General features: G+C 48.7%; 1 protein-coding gene across 4 annotated transcripts; it reads left to right on the forward strand.

The window, feature by feature from the left end:
* Positions 1-155: 155 nt before the first annotated feature.
* HINFP (histone H4 transcription factor) lies at positions 156-11,369 on the forward strand. Of its 4 annotated transcripts, none has more exons than XM_008513402.2 (10): positions 156-394; positions 5,877-6,055; positions 7,696-7,925; positions 8,178-8,289; positions 8,470-8,622; positions 9,135-9,212; positions 9,301-9,421; positions 9,508-9,646; positions 9,739-9,863; positions 10,389-11,369. In XM_008513402.2, exons 2-10 carry the CDS (start codon positions 5,887-5,889, stop codon positions 10,780-10,782), a joined length of 1,521 nt encoding a protein of 506 aa, XP_008511624.2. In that variant the 5' UTR covers positions 156-394; positions 5,877-5,886; the 3' UTR covers positions 10,783-11,369. The 4 variants fall into 4 exon arrangements, with proteins under 4 accessions (XP_008511624.2, XP_070479373.1, XP_070479374.1 ...); XM_070623272.1 differs by having other exon boundaries at positions 300-394; positions 10,327-11,369; XM_070623273.1 differs by lacking the exons at positions 156-394; positions 5,877-6,055; positions 7,696-7,925; positions 8,178-8,289 and adding an exon at positions 8,877-8,931 and having other exon boundaries at positions 8,538-8,622.
* The last annotated feature ends 7,817 nt before the right edge of the window (positions 11,370-19,186 follow it).

Raw genomic sequence — 19,186 nt, forward strand, 5'->3', positions numbered from 1 at the left:
CTCCCACACCTCCTCCTCGCTGCCCACGTGGCCGGCTAACGCAGCAAGCCCGGCAAAGAGGAGAACCCCGCTCGGCGACCAACGCGAGCCTTGCGCATGCCCACTGGGTGCCGTGCGCCGAGCCTGCGCAGTTGGGGGAATTCGGGCTCTTGGGTTCCCTGCCTGCGTCCCGCCGGGAGCCCCGCGACGCCGGCAGCGCAGCCTTTCCCAGCAGCCCGCCGCCCCTCGCTCCCGCCCCTTCCGTGTTTTGGTCGCGCACGGGTTCCGTCAGTCGCAGCGACCATTGGCTGTTGGAGAAATCCAAGAGCGGCGATTGGCTGTCGCTGTCCGTCGCTCAAGCAGGAGATGGTCCGAGGTGAGAGCAGAGCTGGAAAGACCCGGGAGCTGAGGAACGGTAAAGTGGGGCTGTGCACTTGGTCTGGGTTGCAGAGTGGGTGGGCTTTGAGGCCAGGCTCTTCCCGAGTCGCCTCGTCGAGGCTTCCTCTTGCAGTTCGGCCACTCTGGTATGCCTGGCTCCTGCAGCGCCCCGGGTCCCTGACCCCGGCTCGAACCACCCCGCCTGCTCGTCAGGGGTTTCGCTGCCGCTGAGCCACGGTCACCGCCACGCCTTAGGGGGAAGGACCCCGGGAAGCCTGCGGGGCTGCGAGATCGAGCTGGTACCCGCCGGGATGGTCTCCTTTCTTCCCTCTGAATTCTACCCGTCCTTCCAGGGGCCGGGTCCCCCTCGCTTAGGGCAAGCCTTCCCTGCCTCGCCTGCCCTCTGGGGTTTTTCTGTCCTGATCTCCCTCATCTGGCGCTTTGTTTTGGTCGTTGTCTTCACACGTCAATCTTATCTCTTCTGCCAGACTGTGAGTTCTTGGGAGAGTCAGGACCTGGGCTCCTCTTTCTCTTGAATGCCATTCAGGGTTCATTGGGTGCCTTGCGTTGCAATATATACTCTGAAGTATTTGCAGATTGCTTCTTACGATGACTCCTAATGAAAAGAAGTGTTAGGAATCCCTCAGGTTGTCCTCTAGGTGAACTTTTTTGTAGAATTTGTGCTTAGATCATCTCATTCTCAGAAGCAAGGGTACAAATAACTAACACTTGTTGAGTTCTAGCGGTATGTTATGCTAAGCATTTTAATATCCATTATCCAGTTTAATCCATAAAGCAATTCAGTGAGACAGGCATAGTTATTCTCATGCTACAGGGGAAACTGAAGCTTAAGTCACTTGCTTAAGGTCGCATAGCTGGTAAATGTTGGAGCTTCTAACCAGATTTCTTGAATTCCATCACCCATTGCTCTGATAGTAATATCTCATTTTATATTTAAGGAAACAGGTTCAGAGAAGCTAGGTGATTTGTCCAAAAATAAAGTGAGAAGTTATAGATTTACTTAAACATTAAAAGAGCTCATAGTAGGTATGTGCTGGCCCTCTAGTTAGAACTGAACAGGGCACAGGCCAGGCTTTCTAGGAGCTCACAGCTAATGAGGAAATTGACAAAATAACTACTTAAAACATATTTTGAGTATTGTGTATACAGATATGATGTCTCTGGGGAGGAGGGAATCAGACAAGGAGAGGCAAGACAGGCAGATGTTGGAGGAAAATGGAACTGAACTCTCTGGCGTTGAATTCTGACTCCATCACTTCCTGGCTTTGTGACCTTGGGTAAATTATTTAACCTATCTGAGCCCATTTCCCCATCTCCAAAGTGGGATGATGATGGTACCTACTTCAACAGGGTTGTTGTATTAATGAGTTTTTATATGTATAAGACACTTAGAACAGTGCTTGTCCTACAGTAGGTGTTGTTATATTAGTGTAGGCAGAGCAAAATCGTTGAGACAGAAAACTGGAAGCCAGATCTTCTGACAGCTGATCCATTGCCCTCTCAAGTATACAAGTTGCCTCATTTGCATTCCTTGCCTGCAGAAAGAGGAGTAGTGACCAGATAGTCACTCAGTTCCACAGTTCTCCGGGGTAGAAACAAGCAGAGCACAGGGAGAGAAAGTAAAGAAGCCTGGGAGAGGGCTGGCCCGGTGGCGCAGCGGTGGTTGAGTACTCACGTTCTGCTTTGGTGGCCTGGGGTCCGCCACTTTGGATCCCGGGTGTGGACATGGCACTGATCATCAAGCCATGCTGTGGCAGGCGTCCCACATATAAAGTAGAGGAAGGTGGGCATGGATGTTAGCTCAGGGCTAGTCTTCCTCAGCAAAAAGAGGAGGATTGGCAGATGTTAGCTCAGGGCTGATTTTCCTCAAAAAAAAAAAAAAAAGAAGCCTGGGAGACAGTAAAAGAGGGATTTAGGGAGCTTTGCCTAAGTTTCAGGTCATCTTAGATATCTAGACAGCCTGCCTCTTGAGCCTTACCCACCAGCCTGGCAACAGGTATACGACAGGTATGTGTTCAGAATATTTGTGCTTGGCACTATGCTGGACACAGTATAGGGACACAGATGGGTGTGGTATGGTTTCTTCTCAGAAGCAGCTAATAGTGTCCAGTTGGGTAAATGAGACTAGAACAAATAAAACAATCGTGAGTGACCATGGCAGCATAAAGATAGGATTAAGATTTTCTGAGGTTAGTTATGTTAACCATAGAACCAAGAGGCAAGAGTAATCTGAGGGGAGGAGTAGTTTAGGAAGGCTTCCTGGGATGTGATCAGATCCTGACATTGAGTGAGTGTCTGGAGAGTACAAAGCTCTGTGCTAATGCTGGCAACGAGAAGTGAAGGATCCCTGCCCCGAGAGCTCCTGGTCTAGGGGAGACAGATGTTCCATTCCCTTGTAACAAGTGCGTAATGAAGTGTGTACAGAGTACTGTGGGGACAGGAGGCGGGATATTTTAGCTGTACCTGGCTGGGTTAGGAAAAGACTCGCCGAGGAGGGGACATTTGGCCTTGAAGGGTGAATAGATGGTGCTTAGGCAGAGAGTTTTAGGAGCATGTAGTGTCTTTAGGGACAAAGATGATTGCCTCAGAGAGGACGAGGGGATGAATGGACAGAAGAAGAAGCCAGCGGAGCAGCATGATGTGGGGGGGTGAACCTGATCTTTGGATTTAATCAGGGCGCTCTTAACATCGAATGAAATGAAGTCTGAAGAGTGCTCACCTTAGGGCTGCCACACGGTAGGCCCTTAATGTGTGTTAGTTTCCTTTCCCGGCTCCTAGAGAGGTAAGTTGAGGACAGTGTGAGAAAAGCGTTGCATGCCATTCAGTGGACTTGATCCTGTAGCTGGTAGAGAGTTAGAGGTTTGGGCTGTGATAGCTGACTGAGGAAGGCTTTCCCTACTTTTCCTGCCCCGACATTATAAAAGTAGTCCACATTTTCTCCTAATTGGGCTTCACTGTTAGTCTACAGCAGCCCAGCAACCCCTTGTACACCCCAGTGTCAAAGGGAACTGGCTGTTTCTTGGAAGAGGGGCAAAGGCTGTGGATTAAAAAGGGCTTTCTCTGGTAAGCGGTTTGGTATAGTAGGTTTGTACTTGTAGGCATGAAGGAATTTATGTACAGGCACGCGTTGCTTAACAATGGTGATATGTTGTGTCAAATGTGTCGTTAGCTGATTTTGTCGTGCACATGTCATAGAGTATACTAAAGGGGAACAAAATTTGCCACCCCAAAATATGTCTCTTTAACATGAGGATTATTTTAGGCTGATTTTTTTTTGAGGAAGATGAGCCCTGAGCTAACTACTGCCAGTCCTCTTCTTTTTGCTGAGGAAGACTGGCCCTGAGCTAACATCCCTACCCATCTTCCTCTACTTTATATGGGGGATGCCTCCCACAGCATGGTGTGCCAAGCGGTGCCATGTCCACACCTGGGATCTGAACTGGCGAACCCCTGGCTGCCGAGAAGCAGAACGTGTGAATTTAACTGCTGTGCCACCAGGCCGGCCCCTAGGCTGATTATTTTTAAGAAAAAGGGGACTCAGAAAGTTTTTCTTATCTTCCCCTTAACAGCCAAAAAAAATCCAGATAAAAAAGCCTGTCTCAGGAATTGAGCTATCACCTTGGCATAACATGAACTAGGTGGTAGACAGGGAGGAACCTAGAAGAGCCTTTCGTTGGGCTCCCCTGTGTGTTCTTCTGTTTCTCTGTGGTCAAGCAAACACTTGTTTTCCAAACGTTGCTCCTTTTCACCTACCTGTGATTTGCCGTCCTTCCTGATGAAGGAAGGATGACTCCCCACCCCCAACATCTTCTTTTGTCTTTAGCTGAGGATGGTATTTAAGGTGAAGGCTTCAGCCATTTTGGCAAGTTACTCAGTTTTCCTGGATTTCTCACATGTTTACATGTTATTAATTTTGTTTGTTTTTCTCCTGTTAATCTGTCTCATGTCAATTTAATTCTGAGACCAGTCAGAAGAACCTAGAAGGGTAGAGGAAAATTTCCTCTTCCCCTGTAGTACTTACACAAACCTAGATGGCATAGCCTACTACACACCTAGGCTATATGATACTAATCTTACCGGAGCGCCGTTGTATGTGCGATCCATTGTTGACTTGAAACGTTTTGCAGCACATGACTGTATTTTGTATTTTCTGTGTTTTTCCTCTCTGTATGTAGTAAAGGCATTTTTCAGAGGTCCCACCTGTCTGAGTTAGGCTGAGGGAGCAATGCCCCACTCCCTTTCAGAGTCCACCACTCTGGGGGCAGCAAGAATCAGTGAGAATCCTCAAGGAGGAGGGGGGACAGAGTCAAGGCCTCTTAGTGTCCCTTCTCCCCCCAGACTTTTGCTTGCAGTGTCATCCTCTATCATTCTTTAATGAGGGAAGCTGTTCTTTTATTGTTCCTCAGACTTTGCTCCTGGAACTGCCAGCATCAGAACTGGGGTGCCAAGGTCAAAGGGCAGATTTCTAGGCTTAACCCCAGCCTTCCTCTAGAAACCTCTAGGGAAGAGGCTGGAAAACTCTGCATTTGTATGCGTATTAAAGATTGAGAACCTTTAGTTTTTTATTCAGCTTTCTTCAACAACTATGTATTACATGGCTAAGCATGCCTAGCACTGTATACACCTGAGATACATATCACTAGACAGATTTGGCCTGTTATGTTCAGATGGAATCTACATCTTAGTTCAGAGGATGTTAGGGGAGTGGTGGAGTAAATTACTGGATAGGGTAGGCAATTACACGGCGCTTTAAAAGTCGGTGGGGGACTTACCACATGATGCAGTGAGAATTAAGGAGCTTCTGGGCTCCTCTGCAGGCTCTGTAGATTAGAAAGAAAATGGACTTTGGAGACAACCCAGCCTGAGCCTACCACACCACCAGTCTGTGGGCTTGAGCAAATCGGTTAACCTCTCTGAGTCCTTGTCTCAGAGAAGGCCCCAAATCCTTATCTATAACTGAAGTTAAAAATAGCACTTACCTCAAAGGGTGGTGTTGGTAATTAAATGACACAATGTAAATAAAGTGCTGAGTATGGTGCTTGGCATATAGTAAGTGTGAAATTAAAAGCAAAAGGTTTTATTATCCTCATTTCCGTGATGAGATGTTCAGGAGTAGAAGGGTTAAGTTACTTGGCCAAGGTCACACAGCTAGTAGGTGGTAGAAAGAAGAGTCTGGATTTGAACTTTCTCCTTCTCCAAAGCCATCTCTTTGAACTTGAGCATTGTTCTGCCTCCCATAGAAATAATTCCTTCTTGTGAGTTGCTCTGAAGCGTTGTGAGGAAATTTCTGTTGAAGTTCTTAGCTTAGTGCCTGGCATGTGCTCAGTAATGTTGGTTTGTGTTCTTCCTTCCTGAGCCAGCTTCCAGGGGTTTGAGGAACTGCTGCTCCATGCTCATTGAAAAGCACAGGTTTCTTACAGGATGCCTGCCCAGCTGTTGACCCCCAGCGGCACTTGGGTGGAATCCTTGCAACTGTGGATTTCTTCCTCCTCCTCTAGGGTGAAGGCCATGCCGCCCCCTGGGAAAGTTCCCCGAAAGGAGAACCTGGGGCTCCAGTGTGAGTGGGCGTCCTGCTCCTTTGTGTGCTCTGCCATGGAGGAGTTCTGCGAGCACGTCACTCAGCACCTGCAGCAGCATCTGCATGGCTCCGGGGAGGAGGAGGAGGAGGACCCGCTGGGTAAGGGAGCAGGACGGAGGACGGGGAAAGAGCTCTGGGGAAGGTGGAAAATCTGATTTGCCTTTCCTCAGGGAGAGAAGGCAGCCTGGGAGAATAGTGGTTTACATTCTTACTTGTGCTTTTTATGTTTAGAAAAACATTGTAGACTGATTATAGAAAACTCATTCAACAAGAATGTATGGAACGAATCTGCCATCCTGCCATCAAAAACCAGTTACTGACAGCATTGTAGTGAACATTCTTTTTGACTTCTCTGTGCATGTGTATACATAAATTAGATAAATCTGATCTTATTTTTTTAAAAAGGATCATGTTGTACAAGCTGTTGGCAGCCTGCTTTTTTCACTCTCTGGTAGTGTTTCTCAGTGTGTTTTATTGCAACCGCCAGTTAGGAATACATTTTACATCACAACCGCATACGCAAAAGTTAAAAAAAACTTGAAATAATACTTGTCTTTATTAAATCCTCTCTGAAATGTTCTTCTTCCCTTTTATTTAAAAAGAAAAGTGGTCTGCAATCCCCTAAATTGATTTCACCGCCTCCTCTCTGCTCCTCTTAGTGAATCACTATAAGTGCCCTCTGTGTGACATGACCTGTCCGCTGCCATCCTCCCTCCGAAACCACATGCGCTTTCGCCATAGTGAGGACCGGCCCTTTAAATGTGACTGTTGTGACTATAGGTAAGGGAAACCAGGGGCCAGGAATCAGGGAACTCATGTTCCAGGGTGATTTCACCACCCACCTTTTAAGGGGTCACAACAGAGTTTGGAAAACTCTGTGCCACAGAAGGTACGGAGGCAGCTCTGCTTCCCCCACCTCAAATTCTGTCTTAAGTCTAGTGAGTATGAATGGTAACTGATAGTTTCAAAAGTCAAATAATATTTATGTAAAAGAGACATTAGGGGATTATTATATCTTTTAAAGTATCTACTTTTTAAGACAAGTAAATCCCTGTAAAGCATTGAAAATATGGTGCTTAGAGAGAAATGCTAGAGAGATGGAAAATGGTTTGGATTAGTTGATGTGCCTTCCTGGAGAAGGGAGATCTTGGGCAGAATATGAGGGAAAGGACTTCTGGTTTGACAGGAAGGAGCAGGAGGTGTCCCAGCTTGGAAGGCAGCCTCTTCCTCAGGGAACAGCAGAAACTTAGAGCCAGTTTCTGTACATGCAGCCGTACCCGTTTCTCTGAGTTTCTGCCACTGGGATTGCACACACGTTCCCTCTGCCTAGTTTACAGATCCTCGCCCTTCAGAGCTCAACACAGGCCCACTTTCAAGACATCACTGTCTATGTCAAATTACCTCTGCTTAATTATTTTCTAGTGCCGTGGACCCCCTCCTCCCGTCAGAGTCCTTATGGCAGCTGCAGTCCTATGTTTATGCATGTGATTATTTGATTAATGTTTTTTCTTCCTGACTGAAATCTCTGTGCAGGCGAGGACTGGGACTCTTTTTACTCGTTGTTGTATCCCCGGCACCTGGCACACAATTGCTGGTTGTTAAATACTGGTATTTGGTGAATGAACTCCTGGTAATTTGGTCAGAGTCCAGCCTTGTCACTTGATACGAAGTACCACAGGTGGAAGGAGACCTGAGCTTTGGACAGTATCAGACTCTTCCTTCTAACCCCCCTTCTGCAGAGGAAGAATTCTCCTGCTTGTGGCAGGAGTGTGGCTTTTGTTCCCTGGACAGTTCTGCTGACCTCATCCGCCATGTCTACTTCCACTGCTACCACACCAAGCTGAAACAGTGGGGGCTGCAGGCCCTGCAGAGCCAGGCTGACCTCAGCCCCTGCATCCTGGACTTCCAGAGCCGCAATGTCATCCCTGACATCCCTGACCACTTCCTGTGTCTGTGGGAGCACTGTGAGGTCAGCAGGCAGTGCCGGTAATAGGGTGGAAGGAAGTTGGGGATCTTAACTCAAGATGCCTTGACCCTTTCAGGCATCCCCTATATTCCCAAGGTCCCTACTAGTATCTCTGCTTCATTTCTGGGTAGCTCCCTTGCTCAACTTTCCCATCCCCACCAAGTTAATTTGGGAGAGACCGAGAAGCCCCCTTTGGACACATAGGGGTAAGAGTCCATCTACCCACCCTCATTCCTTACCCCTTTCCTGGCACAGAGCTCCTTTGACAATCCTGAGTGGTTCTATCGGCACGTGGAAGCACACAGCCTGTGCTGTGAATACCAAGCAGTCGGCAAGGACAACCATGTGGTGCTATGTGGCTGGAAAGGTAGGGCCACTCCTTAACGTCTGGCCTCTAAAGAAGCCTAGGGTTTGCCGAGGGGCTGGAGCAGCTAGGGATGGGACCAGTCCTGCAGGGCAAGGTTGGCTGCTGGCTGGAGAGATGTGGGGATACCAGAGCCCACTCTGGGGGTTTGTGGCTGGAGCCTGACCAGGGCTTCCTTCCCAGGCTGCACCTGCACCTTCAAGGACCGCTGTAAGCTTCGAGAGCACCTCCGCAGCCATACCCAGGAGAAGGTAGTGGCCTGCCCCACCTGCGGGGGCATGTTTGCCAACAACACCAAGTTCTTAGATCACATCCGGCGCCAGACCTCATTGGATCGTAAGCAATCAGAGAAGAAGGGGAGTGCGCAGGCTGTCCTGCTTGGGGTGGGTGTTGGGGGCACGTTCCCAGGAGAGGGGGCCGCTGAAGGTATCTTGGCTACATCTACCTTTAGGGCTCAGTCAGCTGCCACGGTCCCTGCTGATTCAGTCATTAGACCTTGTTATTCAGTGCTTACTGTGTGCCAGCTCTCTTAGCTCAGTGAATCCTCACAACAGCCCCATGAGGTAGGCTTCTTATCCCCCTTTTTGCAGATGAGGAAACTGAGGCTCAGAGAGGTTAAATCACTTACCTGAGATCACACAGCTAGTAAGTGGTCAAGCCGGGATTCTAATTCAGGTTTTTGACTCCAAGTCCCATGCTCTTTCCACGATACTATGTCCATCCATAGTTCCCTAAGCTCCCCTTTTCTGCTCGGGTGGTTCCCTTCTGCCTGGGATGGTTCTCCTCTCCTCCCTGTGCCCCTCTGACATCCCTCACAGCCCTCGCTTTCTTCTGCCTGTCGCCACCAGAGCAACGCTTCCAGTGCTCTCACTGTTCCAAGAGATTTGCCACGGAGCGGCTATTGCGGGACCATATGCGTAACCACGGTGAGTAGCTGGCCACCCCCAACCTCCTTGCCCACCCTCTAAGTTTCCACTGGCCCTCAGTTCACCGCCTCCTCTCTGCTCCTCTTAGTGAATCACTATAAGTGCCCTCTGTGTGACATGACCTGTCCGCTGCCATCCTCCCTCCGAAACCACATGCGCTTTCGCCATAGTGAGGACCGGCCCTTTAAATGTGACTGTTGTGACTATAGGTAAGGGAAACCAGGGGCCAGGAATCAGGGAACTCATGTTCCAGGGTCCCCCATGTCCTCCAATCCCTCATGACCTCTCCTGGCAGCTGCAAGAATCTGATCGACCTCCGGAAGCATCTGGACACCCATAGCAAGGAGCCAGCCTACAGGTGTGACTTTGAGAACTGCAGCTTCAGTGCCCGATCCCTCTGCTCTGTCAAGTCCCATTACCGAAAAGTGCATGAAGTGAGTGGGGCTGGTGGTGGGAGAGGGCTAGCAGGAGTGTGGGGGAGCCCAGGGTGAAGAGCTGGCCTCACTCTCCCTCCCCTGCCCATCAGGGAGACTCAGAGCCAAGGTACAAATGTCACGTGTGTGACAAATGCTTCACAAGGGGCAACAACCTCACCGTGCACCTTCGCAAGAAGCACCAGTTCAAGTGGCCCTCAGGGCACCCCCGTTTTCGGTATGTCTCAACCTTCCCCCCTAGCTTCACACACTTTTTTTCATACCTTTTCAACAAGTTAAAAACTTCGAGTTGGATGGTGCTTGGATGTCCACCATCTCCATTTAGGCTCACGAAACCCTGAGAATAGTAGTGGGGCAGAGGTGGTTTTTCTGATATTTGAATCTAAGGCATGCTGAGAAACCCAATAAATGGTGCAAAAGTCCTGTAGCCAGAACCTGAGGGTCCTGATCTGTAGCTCCATGGCCTTCTCATCAATCCTTGACACCCCCCACCCTCCAACACACATAATTGGTCTCCTTCTCTCTCTCTCTTGCTTGGGTTTCTACGTAAAATTTTCCATTTTGAGTAATAACCCTTCCCTCTTGTCTTTTCTTCTACATATTCCAATAAAGACCTTTTTGTCCTCACATCCCGTCCCAGGGCTTCTTCCATCCCTCACAGTTGCCCTTTACTTTGCCAGTCCCAGGCCTTTTTTGCATCCCCTGCCTGTGTTTGCTGCCCTGTGTGCTCCTGCTTCACCAGGTACAAGGAGCACGAAGACGGCTACATGCGGCTGCAGCTGGTTCGCTATGAGAGTGTAGAGCTGACACAGCAACTGCTGCGGCAACTGCAGGAGGGCTCGGACCTGGGCGCATCCCTGAGTGAGAGCAGCCTGCAGGGCACCATTTTAGAAACAGTACCAGGGGAGCCAGGACCCCAGGAAGAGGCGGAAGAGGAAGAGGAGGGCAGGGGCCATGAGGCGACAGCCCTCTCAGCCTCTCAGGACACTCCCAGCCCCGTCATCCACGTGGTGAATCAGACCAACGCCCAAGGCGAGCGAGAGATTGTCTACTATGTGCTGTCTGAGGCCCCGGGAGAGGCCCCCCAGCCACTGAGTCCCCCTCAGGGGGCATCATGGAAAAGCTTTGGGGAATAGCTAAGGAGCAAGAAGTCCAGATGGTGTGAAGGCTGCAGAGCCTGCCCCCAGGCCCTGGGGTTTGAGCTGAGCTGGTGGCACTGCCCGTAGTGGGCAGCCCTTGCCAATGGATGCCTTTAGGAATGGTGCTGAGAACAGTACGGTCTGCTCTGGACCCAGCTTGCATCGTTCGGCAGACTCTAACGACTTCCCTTTTCTGCCAGATCACATTTTGTGGGGATCCTGAGGAGTCTAGATTCTGTGAGGGAGACACCCTGGTTGTGTGTGTTCTTATACAGGTGGCTAGTATCAGGCTTAACCATAACCCTCTAGACATGCTGGAACAGTGATTAAAATCCATAGTCAACGCGCATCTATTCCCATCTTTAGGGTCCTTAGGCCCAGGGACGACCTGTCACTGGTGCCTGCAAGGGCCCTTCCTCACAACCAGCCGAAGCATTGTGAACCAGGCGGCCGTTTCCCTGTAAAGGGTTACTCCTCCAACCCCAAGGAGTTTCATGGTTATCCTCAGGGACAGGATCGGAGGCACTGAGTGTGTGTGTAACAGTTGTTTTTGGTAATAAAAAAAAAACCACTTGGGCTGTTAACTCATTTCTTCTTCCTTATGTTTGGTAGCAGTTAACTAGGTAATGAGGAGTTACGGCTTGTTCCCCTTTTAGTGACTGGGGTTTGTTTTTGTTTTTAACTGTCTTGTTCCCTGCCTCCCCAACCCCTTTGGTGAAACTTCTCCGTTTCTCCTCAGACCATCTATCATCTCCATGGAGGTGCCAGGCATCGGCCCTGAGTGGGCAGTAGCAGCACTCTAGAATGGACGGGTGGGGCTCACCAGGGAAGACAGAGCGCCCGAGAATGGCTGCACCCTCTGAGTCCTGATTAGAACCCAGTGTCCCTCGGGGAGGAGTCTTTACCTGTGGGGCTGGGGGTGGAGGGGGGATTTGGAGGCCCTAGGGAATGGCAGGTACTTGGGGTCCAGGAACCAAGTTAGAAAATTGTGTGTCTGAATGTGCGTTTTATTGGAGAAAGGGTCTGTTTTTCATTAAATTCTCAAAGAGCTTGAACCCTCCAAACTAACCATTTCTTTAGGCCTATCCAACCACTTCCCAGCACTCTGTCCATTCTTAGGGTCTCTGCCACTCTGGAGAGCTCAAGGAAATACTCTCAGGGGTCTCAGATGGCAGGAAGCTGCCCAAAAAGAATTTCTGGGCCTTTTTTAAAGGACCAAATTTAATTCTCATTACAAAAACAGTGTGTGCCTATTGTGGAAAGACAAATCTCTTCATTAATTCCATGAGCCATTCACTGAGTTCCTCCTATATTCCAGGCACTGTGACAGGTGCTAAAGATACAAAGATGAGTAAAACCCAGGACCTGCCCTGGAGGGACTTGCACTACAGAGGCAAGCAAAGATCTAAATGAGTGGAGTGATGGAAGCCTACCGGGGTTCATTTAAGAGTCTCAGAATATAAGTGGACAGTGTTACCTGGGCAGGGATCAGGAAAGGCTTCATCAAGGAAGTGATTAGAGCTACTATCTACAAAGGAGTGGGCAGGTTTTCCATGCAGAGGAAACTAGGTCTATAAACAAGCCTAAAGAATACTTTATGGTCTGTAGCACAGAGGGCAGTAGGCTGTGGAGAGAGACAAGACTGGGAAGGAAGGCAAGGCCGCCCAAAAGGACTATGTAAAGTTGTAGAATGGTGATTGTGCTCATAATGGGGGCTATATTTAGGGAGAGAGAGACTAAGCAGAAACGAGTTAGGGGGCTGCTGCAGGAATTCAGGCAGGAAACAATGAGGACTTTAAGGTTACGTCAGTGTGGAGGTTCACTGTGTGTCTATGAGAGCCCTGTCAAGAAATGGCAATGTGAAAGAGAGGAACGTGAATTAAAAACTTCCACAAGCAAAGCCACTGTACTTCCAAGCTCACTTCTTGAGGATCCTGTGCTAATTTTGCCACCTGTGCCCTGTCCCTCCACTAAACAAATGTAATCCTGCTTCCCCCATCAGGCCTTCAGATAGTTGAAGACAACTGAGGCTTACTTACTTTACTGACTAACTTAGTTTATTTATTTATTTATTCATGCACTCATGCATGCATTCATTTGTTCATGCATTCTTTTATTCAGCCATCCATTCCTTCTTTCATCCATTAATTCCTTTTATCCATTCATTCATTCCTTCATTTATTCACTCATTTATTTATTTATTTATTGTGAAGCCGCTGCCCTCTAGAACCCCTGAGAATTTATGTGTTTTGCTATTGTCCACACCATGCTCCTTAACTTTGGATGTATGCAGTTATTACCTTGGCCCTAATAGCAGGCCCTCATGTTGATCCTTATTAAATTTTGTCTTGTTAGAGTTGATTGACAACTTTTCTCCAAGTGGTAGGTTAAAAGGTTGAATAGAACAGGCCAAAGACAGACCCCAAAGCCAAGTCATTAGAGAGCTTCCTTCTAACCAAGACCAGATGAAGACTTTACAAGCTCTAAATGCTGAAAAGACTGTGGTGCCCCATTCTTCATATGTAATTAAAAGTGAAACTGTTAAACCACAAAGCATATATAAGGAAGTCCAACATGATTACTTTATACTTTCAAAAAAATATATCTTAACTATCTAATACTGCTGTCATATTTTGCCTTTCATTTTTTGATGCCCTTGTTTTGCTGGTGTTCTAAGCAGTGGCTTGGGCTACCCCTTGAGTGATCCAGCATTGCTGACATCATCCTCTCCTCTGCTGAGTGGTGCCTTCAGGATCAGGCCAGCACCCTGTGAAAAGGGCCTTCCTTCCCTACCAGTCTCATCAGTTATGCTCAATCGAAATCCCATTGCTCTGTCTGGACCATGGGGACAGCGGAAGAGATTCTGCCTGCTACTGTGGGATCCCAGTTCTCTGAGAGGAGGGCATCCTAGGCTCAGCATGCATGGGTTAGAAAGCACCGGACCAGGAGTGAAGAGTTATTGAGTCTAAGCAGCCAGAGGCCTGTGGAAGGATATTAGCAGCTGGGGGTGGTTGAGAGACCCCTGGAGGGAGGGTGACAATACTAATTTGATTGTTTTAGAGTTCCATCTAATCAGCCCATGAGTCAAACATCATGGTGTCTGCAGATTAAGGAGACACGCTGTCTCCTTAAAGACACCCTCAAAGGGTTTGGGGTAGGGAGAGAAGGCAGGTGGCCCAGGAGTGTGGAAGCTGTTGCTTCTCTTGTCTGGGGCAAGTCCACAACCTCTGAGAAGATCACAGAAGAGCTGAGCGGGTATAAAAGAGAAATTATTCTCCAAGATGAGAAAAAGAAGGAATGGCCATGGGGAATAAAGTCATTTCTGTAATGTTGTGACTTAGTGAATATAGGCAGTCGATGAATGATAGGTGAATGAATGAATTTTGCTCAGGATCAGGAATCCCATGGTGCTTTTGGGAATGAGGAGCATACCCATTTCATGTAGCAGAGGAAGTGAAGGTTGGGGGAGCTTGCAAAAACTTTTTCTTACCATGCTAAATAGCTTGAGTTTCTTGACTAGGCAAGGAATATGGAGGACAAGTAGGTAAGATGAAACTTGGAAGTGAGCGGAGACGCCCCTTTGAGTAGAGGGAAAGAGGGATGGATGGAGTGGAAGTGAATTTAGTTTGTAGGAGGTGTGAAGGGGATTTCGTGCCTGCCAGTCCCTATTTCCTTGATAAAGTAGGAATTAAGCTTATTGAGCAGTAATCTATTGTATAGGGAGATTTATAAGAATTGTCAAGTTTTACAAATGCCATTAATAGATATGGGAGTAGATTGGTCACCTGATGACCCAGCTGAGGTTGGAGACCAAGATCAGGCAGTGGCAACTTCAACACAACCAGACAGCAGATACCAGCACCCTTGCAGCAAAAGCAGAAGACAGACCACTGGGTTGCCCCACAACCGTGGCCTGACAGTCAGTACATGGGTTGCCTGGGGCCAAGGAGCAGAGTAATTAAAGCAGCTGGAGAAGGATCAGGAGGTCCAGGCTGGACCAAGAGGCCCTGGGAGACTGGGAGGTAGTAGTTAGAATCAAAGCCCTGGAGGTTCCAGTGAGGAACTGAAGTTTAGAGGACAGGAGGGAACGGTTGTGGTCAGAAAGGGGACATTTTTAAATGGAGCTATCCAGAGTCCAGAGTATGTCCACAGGGAGGTAGGCTATGAGTGGAGACAGAGGCCTTTGGAATAGAAGAGACCAAGGGAAATAAGGCATTTTGAATGCCTACCAGCAGTGACCTTTCTGTCCCACCCTCCAGTGGCGAGGGCCCTGTGTTAGGAGGAGGGCAACAGGCCTCAGAGAAAAACTGGGCGGACGCCGGGTCTGAGGCTGGTTCCATGCAAAGGATGCAGGCGAGGGGTGTGGTGGGAGTTCAAATTCTAGAAGGAACACTGCCAGCTGAGACTGGGAGGAGGGAAGCGTTTAAGTTCTCGAGAAAAAAGAGACAGATTCTTGGGCAGACAACCTGGGCATTCTGCAGCTTTGGAGAACCCCTCGTTTTTTTGTTCTTGCAACGAAATGGCACTACACAGCAGGAGAGAGATGGAGAGAGTAATATTATGCTTCAAAAAATACACTTTGATATTGCTTGATTTTGCTGTATATCTTATATTCTTATAATTTTAAAACAGTAAAGATTTTATTTTAAGGAAACAGCAGTGACTCTGCCTAGTAGGTACCCCTCCACCACCCTGACTCGGTTGCCTCTGCCCGTCTTCACTGCCTGCCTCAGGGAAGGGCTGTGTCGGCCTCCCTCTTGTTTCACCCTTCTTTCCCAGTCCTGGGCTGCATTTCCCCAAGTGGCCAGCAGAGGGTCCTTCCATTGACAAATAGACTTTATAATCGTTCTGTTCAAAGATGAGACTGTCACAGCCGGCAAGGGAGGCACTGTGGACGAGGGGCCTGGAGTGGTAGAAGCAGAACTGGGTCTCAGTTCCAAAGTCCCCAGTCCAGTTCCTTCCCAGGACCCTGCTACCGTTCTTTTCCCATAGGTCCATAAAGCTCCTTACCAACTGCTTCTCCCACAAATCCCTGCCCAGAGCAGCCTGTGTGCTAGATTAGCTCCTGGCGCTAAGCTGAGATGGGAATTTTGTACTGCTGCCTTGCTCCTCTTAAGCCAATTATCATCAACCCTTACCTGTCTGGGCCTAGGGAACCTGCCCTGGGTGGAGGCTCTGCCTTGGTGGTGGTGGGGGAGGGGTTCTGGGGTGGCAATTGGAGAGGATTCCGGGGAAAGGAAAGGATCCATCTCAGGGAGTGGAGGAGGTCTGTGTGGGGAAAAGGGAAGAGTCTATCTGGGCGGTGAGGGAAAGTCCATGGGAGGAGATAGGGGGTTTGTTCTGCGGATGATGAGGTCTAGACTGAGGGAGGAAGGTTCTCTTGAGCGATGGTTCTCAAAGTGTGGTTCCCAGACTAGCAGCATCTGCATCACCTGGGCGCTTATTAGGGATGCAAATTCTCTGGCTCTACCCCAGATACTGAATCAGAAACTGGGAGTAGAGCAGGCAATCTGTGTTTTAACAAGCCCATCGGATGATTCTGCTGTGCGCTAAAGTGTGGGAACAACTGCTCTCAAGTTAGGAGAACGCTTCTAGGAGTTAGAGGTGTGTTCTAGGGAATCAAAGGCCTGTCCTGGGGGATGTGTGGTGGAAGGGGGAGTATCTCTCAGAATGGGGAGGGTCTGTCCTAGTGGACTTCTAGAAGATTGGAAAGGTTTTTTTTTTTTAAAGATTTTATTTTTCCTTTTATCTCCCAAAGCCCCCTGGTACATAGTTGTGTATTTTTAGTTGTGGGTCCTTCTAGTTGTGGCAAGTAGGATGCTGGCTCAGCGTGGCTTGACAAGCGGTGCCATGTCCACACCCAGGATCCGAACTGGCGAAACCCTGGGCCGCCGCTGTGGAGTGCACGAACCTAACCACTCGGCCATGGGGCCGGCTCCAAAGTTGGAAAGGTTTTATATCTAGAATGAGAAGAGGTTTGTTCAAGGGAGTGGAGACAGATCTGCTTTATAAAATGGGAAGGTGACAATGTTTGACATCACAGATAACGTCATGGTTTAGAATTACTAAGTCTTGGATTTGGATCCCTGGATCCATCACACCAGCTGTGTGACCTCATTCTTGTACCTATCATCTCTGAACTTCAGTTTCCTTATCTGAAACACAAAACGATAATACTGACCTCATAGAGTTGTCATGAGGACTGGTTAGACTATTCAGTCAACAGATATCTATTGAGTGTGTTTTCTGTGTACAAGTTCTGGGAATTCAGGGGAGAAACAGACAGACCTAGCTGTTTCCTCAGAGATCATGTCTCGATGCTGGGTGCTTAGCACATAGTAGGCATTCAATAAATGTGGTTTTCCCTCCTTTACCAAGAAGTGGGAGATTCTTCGGTGGGGGGGGGGGGGCGGAGCAGGGAATGAAATGCCCCTGAACCATGGTAAGTCTGACCTGGAGAGTAAGAATGTGTGATCTATTCTTGAGAATTAAAAATCCTCATCTATTACTAAGCCCTTGGACACTTGAACCTCATAAGAGTAAGATAGACAGGATTTTTATCATCCCCATTACATGGATGAGGCTCAGAGAGGTGGAGAAATTTGCTTAAGAGTACAGAACTAGGGGCTGCCCTGGGGCCAAATGGTTAAGTTCGCGGGCTCTGCTTCGGCGGCCCAGGGTTTCGGGGGTTCAGATCCTGGATGTGGACCTAGCATCGCTCATCAAGCCAGGCTGAGGCCGCGTCCCCCACAGCACAACCAGAAGGACCTACAACTAGAATATGCGCTATGTACTGGGGGGCTCTGGGGAGAAGAAGAAGAAGAAGAAGAAGGAAAAGAAGATTGGCAATAGATGTTAGCTCGGGTGCCAATCTTAAAAAAATCTTACAAAAAACTTTTAAAAAGAAAATACAGAACTAGTAAGAGATAGTGCCAAGGTTAGAATGCAAATCTCTGACTCCGAGTTCAGCACATGGAAGATGCTGTGTTCACAAAATGGAGAGATGGTGTCCTAGAGAATGGGGAGGCCTGTTCCAGGGGAGAGGCCTTTAGTGGGTGCACAGCAGGCGTGCTAACCTAGGGAATGGAAGGTTCATCTAGGGCAGCAGCTCAACATTGCCTAGGCAGTGAGACCAGCTGGCGAGCTTTTAAGAATACTAATACTGGGTCCCACCTTAGAGGTCAGAATTAACTGGTTTGGCACATTACCTAGACATCTTTTGAAAGTCCCCCAAGTGGTGGTAACTTTCAGCCAAGGCTGAGGACCTCTGCTCTGGGACATGGGGTGTGGATCCCACAGTGTGGAAAGCTGATAAAAGACTTGGAAATGTTGGCCTCTGAAGATGGGGAAACCTGACCTGAGGAATGGGGGACAGGGTGTTCCTAAGAAAGGGGGGAATTTTTCTGAGAATTGGAAAGTTGTATGCCAGGGAATGGAGGGGGGTGTCATTAAGATATGGAGCTTATCTTGGGAGAATGAAGAGCCTGTCTAGAAAATGGAGGGAGACAGTCCATTGGGAATAGGGTTCTGAGAGTCCCCCTAGCAGAATAGATAAAAGCAAGGACTTTAGGGTTCAAGCCCTCCTCTGCTGTCTCTACCACATACCAAGAGGAATGTGTCCTCTTGGGCACATTGCTTGACTTCCATATGCCTCAGTTTCTTTATCTCTAAGAAGATTTGTAATGCCTGCCTCATAGGGATATTGTGAGGATTGAATGAGATAACGCCTGGTCCATAGTAGTTGCTCAATAAATGCAGCTGTTGGGGATGGGGAGTCTATAGTAGAGCATTGGAGGTTAACTTGGGGAATGTAGCGTCCATCTGGAGAAGGGGAACATTGATCCTGAGGAATGGTGGTGATGTGGCACCATTCATGCACCAGTGACATGGGAGGGGAGAAAGAAGGGAAGGCTGGATCCAAAACCCACATACACCTGACAGTGACAAGATGGGGCCAGGAGATATCCTGCAGGGGCCGCCAGCCTCCAGGCTGTGAGAGGCTGGAGGAGGGAGGGATGAGCGGGGGAGAGGTTTGACTGCTAGTAACCTCTCAGCTGCTGCAGTAAGGAGAAGTCTCAGCAGCAGCAGCCTCCCCTCCCATCCATCTCAGCTGTGTGACAGGTGGGAACTTAAAAGCTCAGGTCACGTGTCTCAACTGGTTAACCTACTTACCCCTTGAAGACTGGGGCTGGGACAGGCAAGAGGAATTGCCTGAGAAAGGGGCAGAGCAGGGGAAAGCCCAAGAGTGCTCTGGGGACCTATGCTGGAAGGCTTGTGGGGTGAGGAAGAGAATCCACATGTGTATGAGAAGATGCCAAAGACAGTGTCTGAGCCCTGTGCAGGCCCAGGCATACATGTGCCTCCAGCATTAGGCTTGTGCCTGTCTTAAAGAGAGGAATTT

Source organism: Equus przewalskii, chromosome 6, assembly GCF_037783145.1.
Source record: "Equus przewalskii isolate Varuska chromosome 6, EquPr2, whole genome shotgun sequence".
Classification (NCBI taxonomy): Eukaryota; Metazoa; Chordata; class Mammalia; order Perissodactyla; family Equidae; genus Equus; species Equus przewalskii.

Excerpts from the sequence above, each read along its gene's own strand:
- HINFP (XM_008513402.2), top strand. The coding sequence starts at position 5,887 with ATGCCGCCCCCTGGGAAAGTTCCCCGAAAGGAGAACCTGGGGCTCCAG. Across the intron at positions 9,647-9,738 it reads ATTACCGAAAAGTGCATGAA|GGAGACTCAGAGCCAAGGTA; the intron begins GTGAGTGGGGCT and ends CCTGCCCATCAG. Across the intron at positions 9,864-10,388 it reads TCAGGGCACCCCCGTTTTCG|GTACAAGGAGCACGAAGACG; the intron begins GTATGTCTCAAC and ends CTGCTTCACCAG.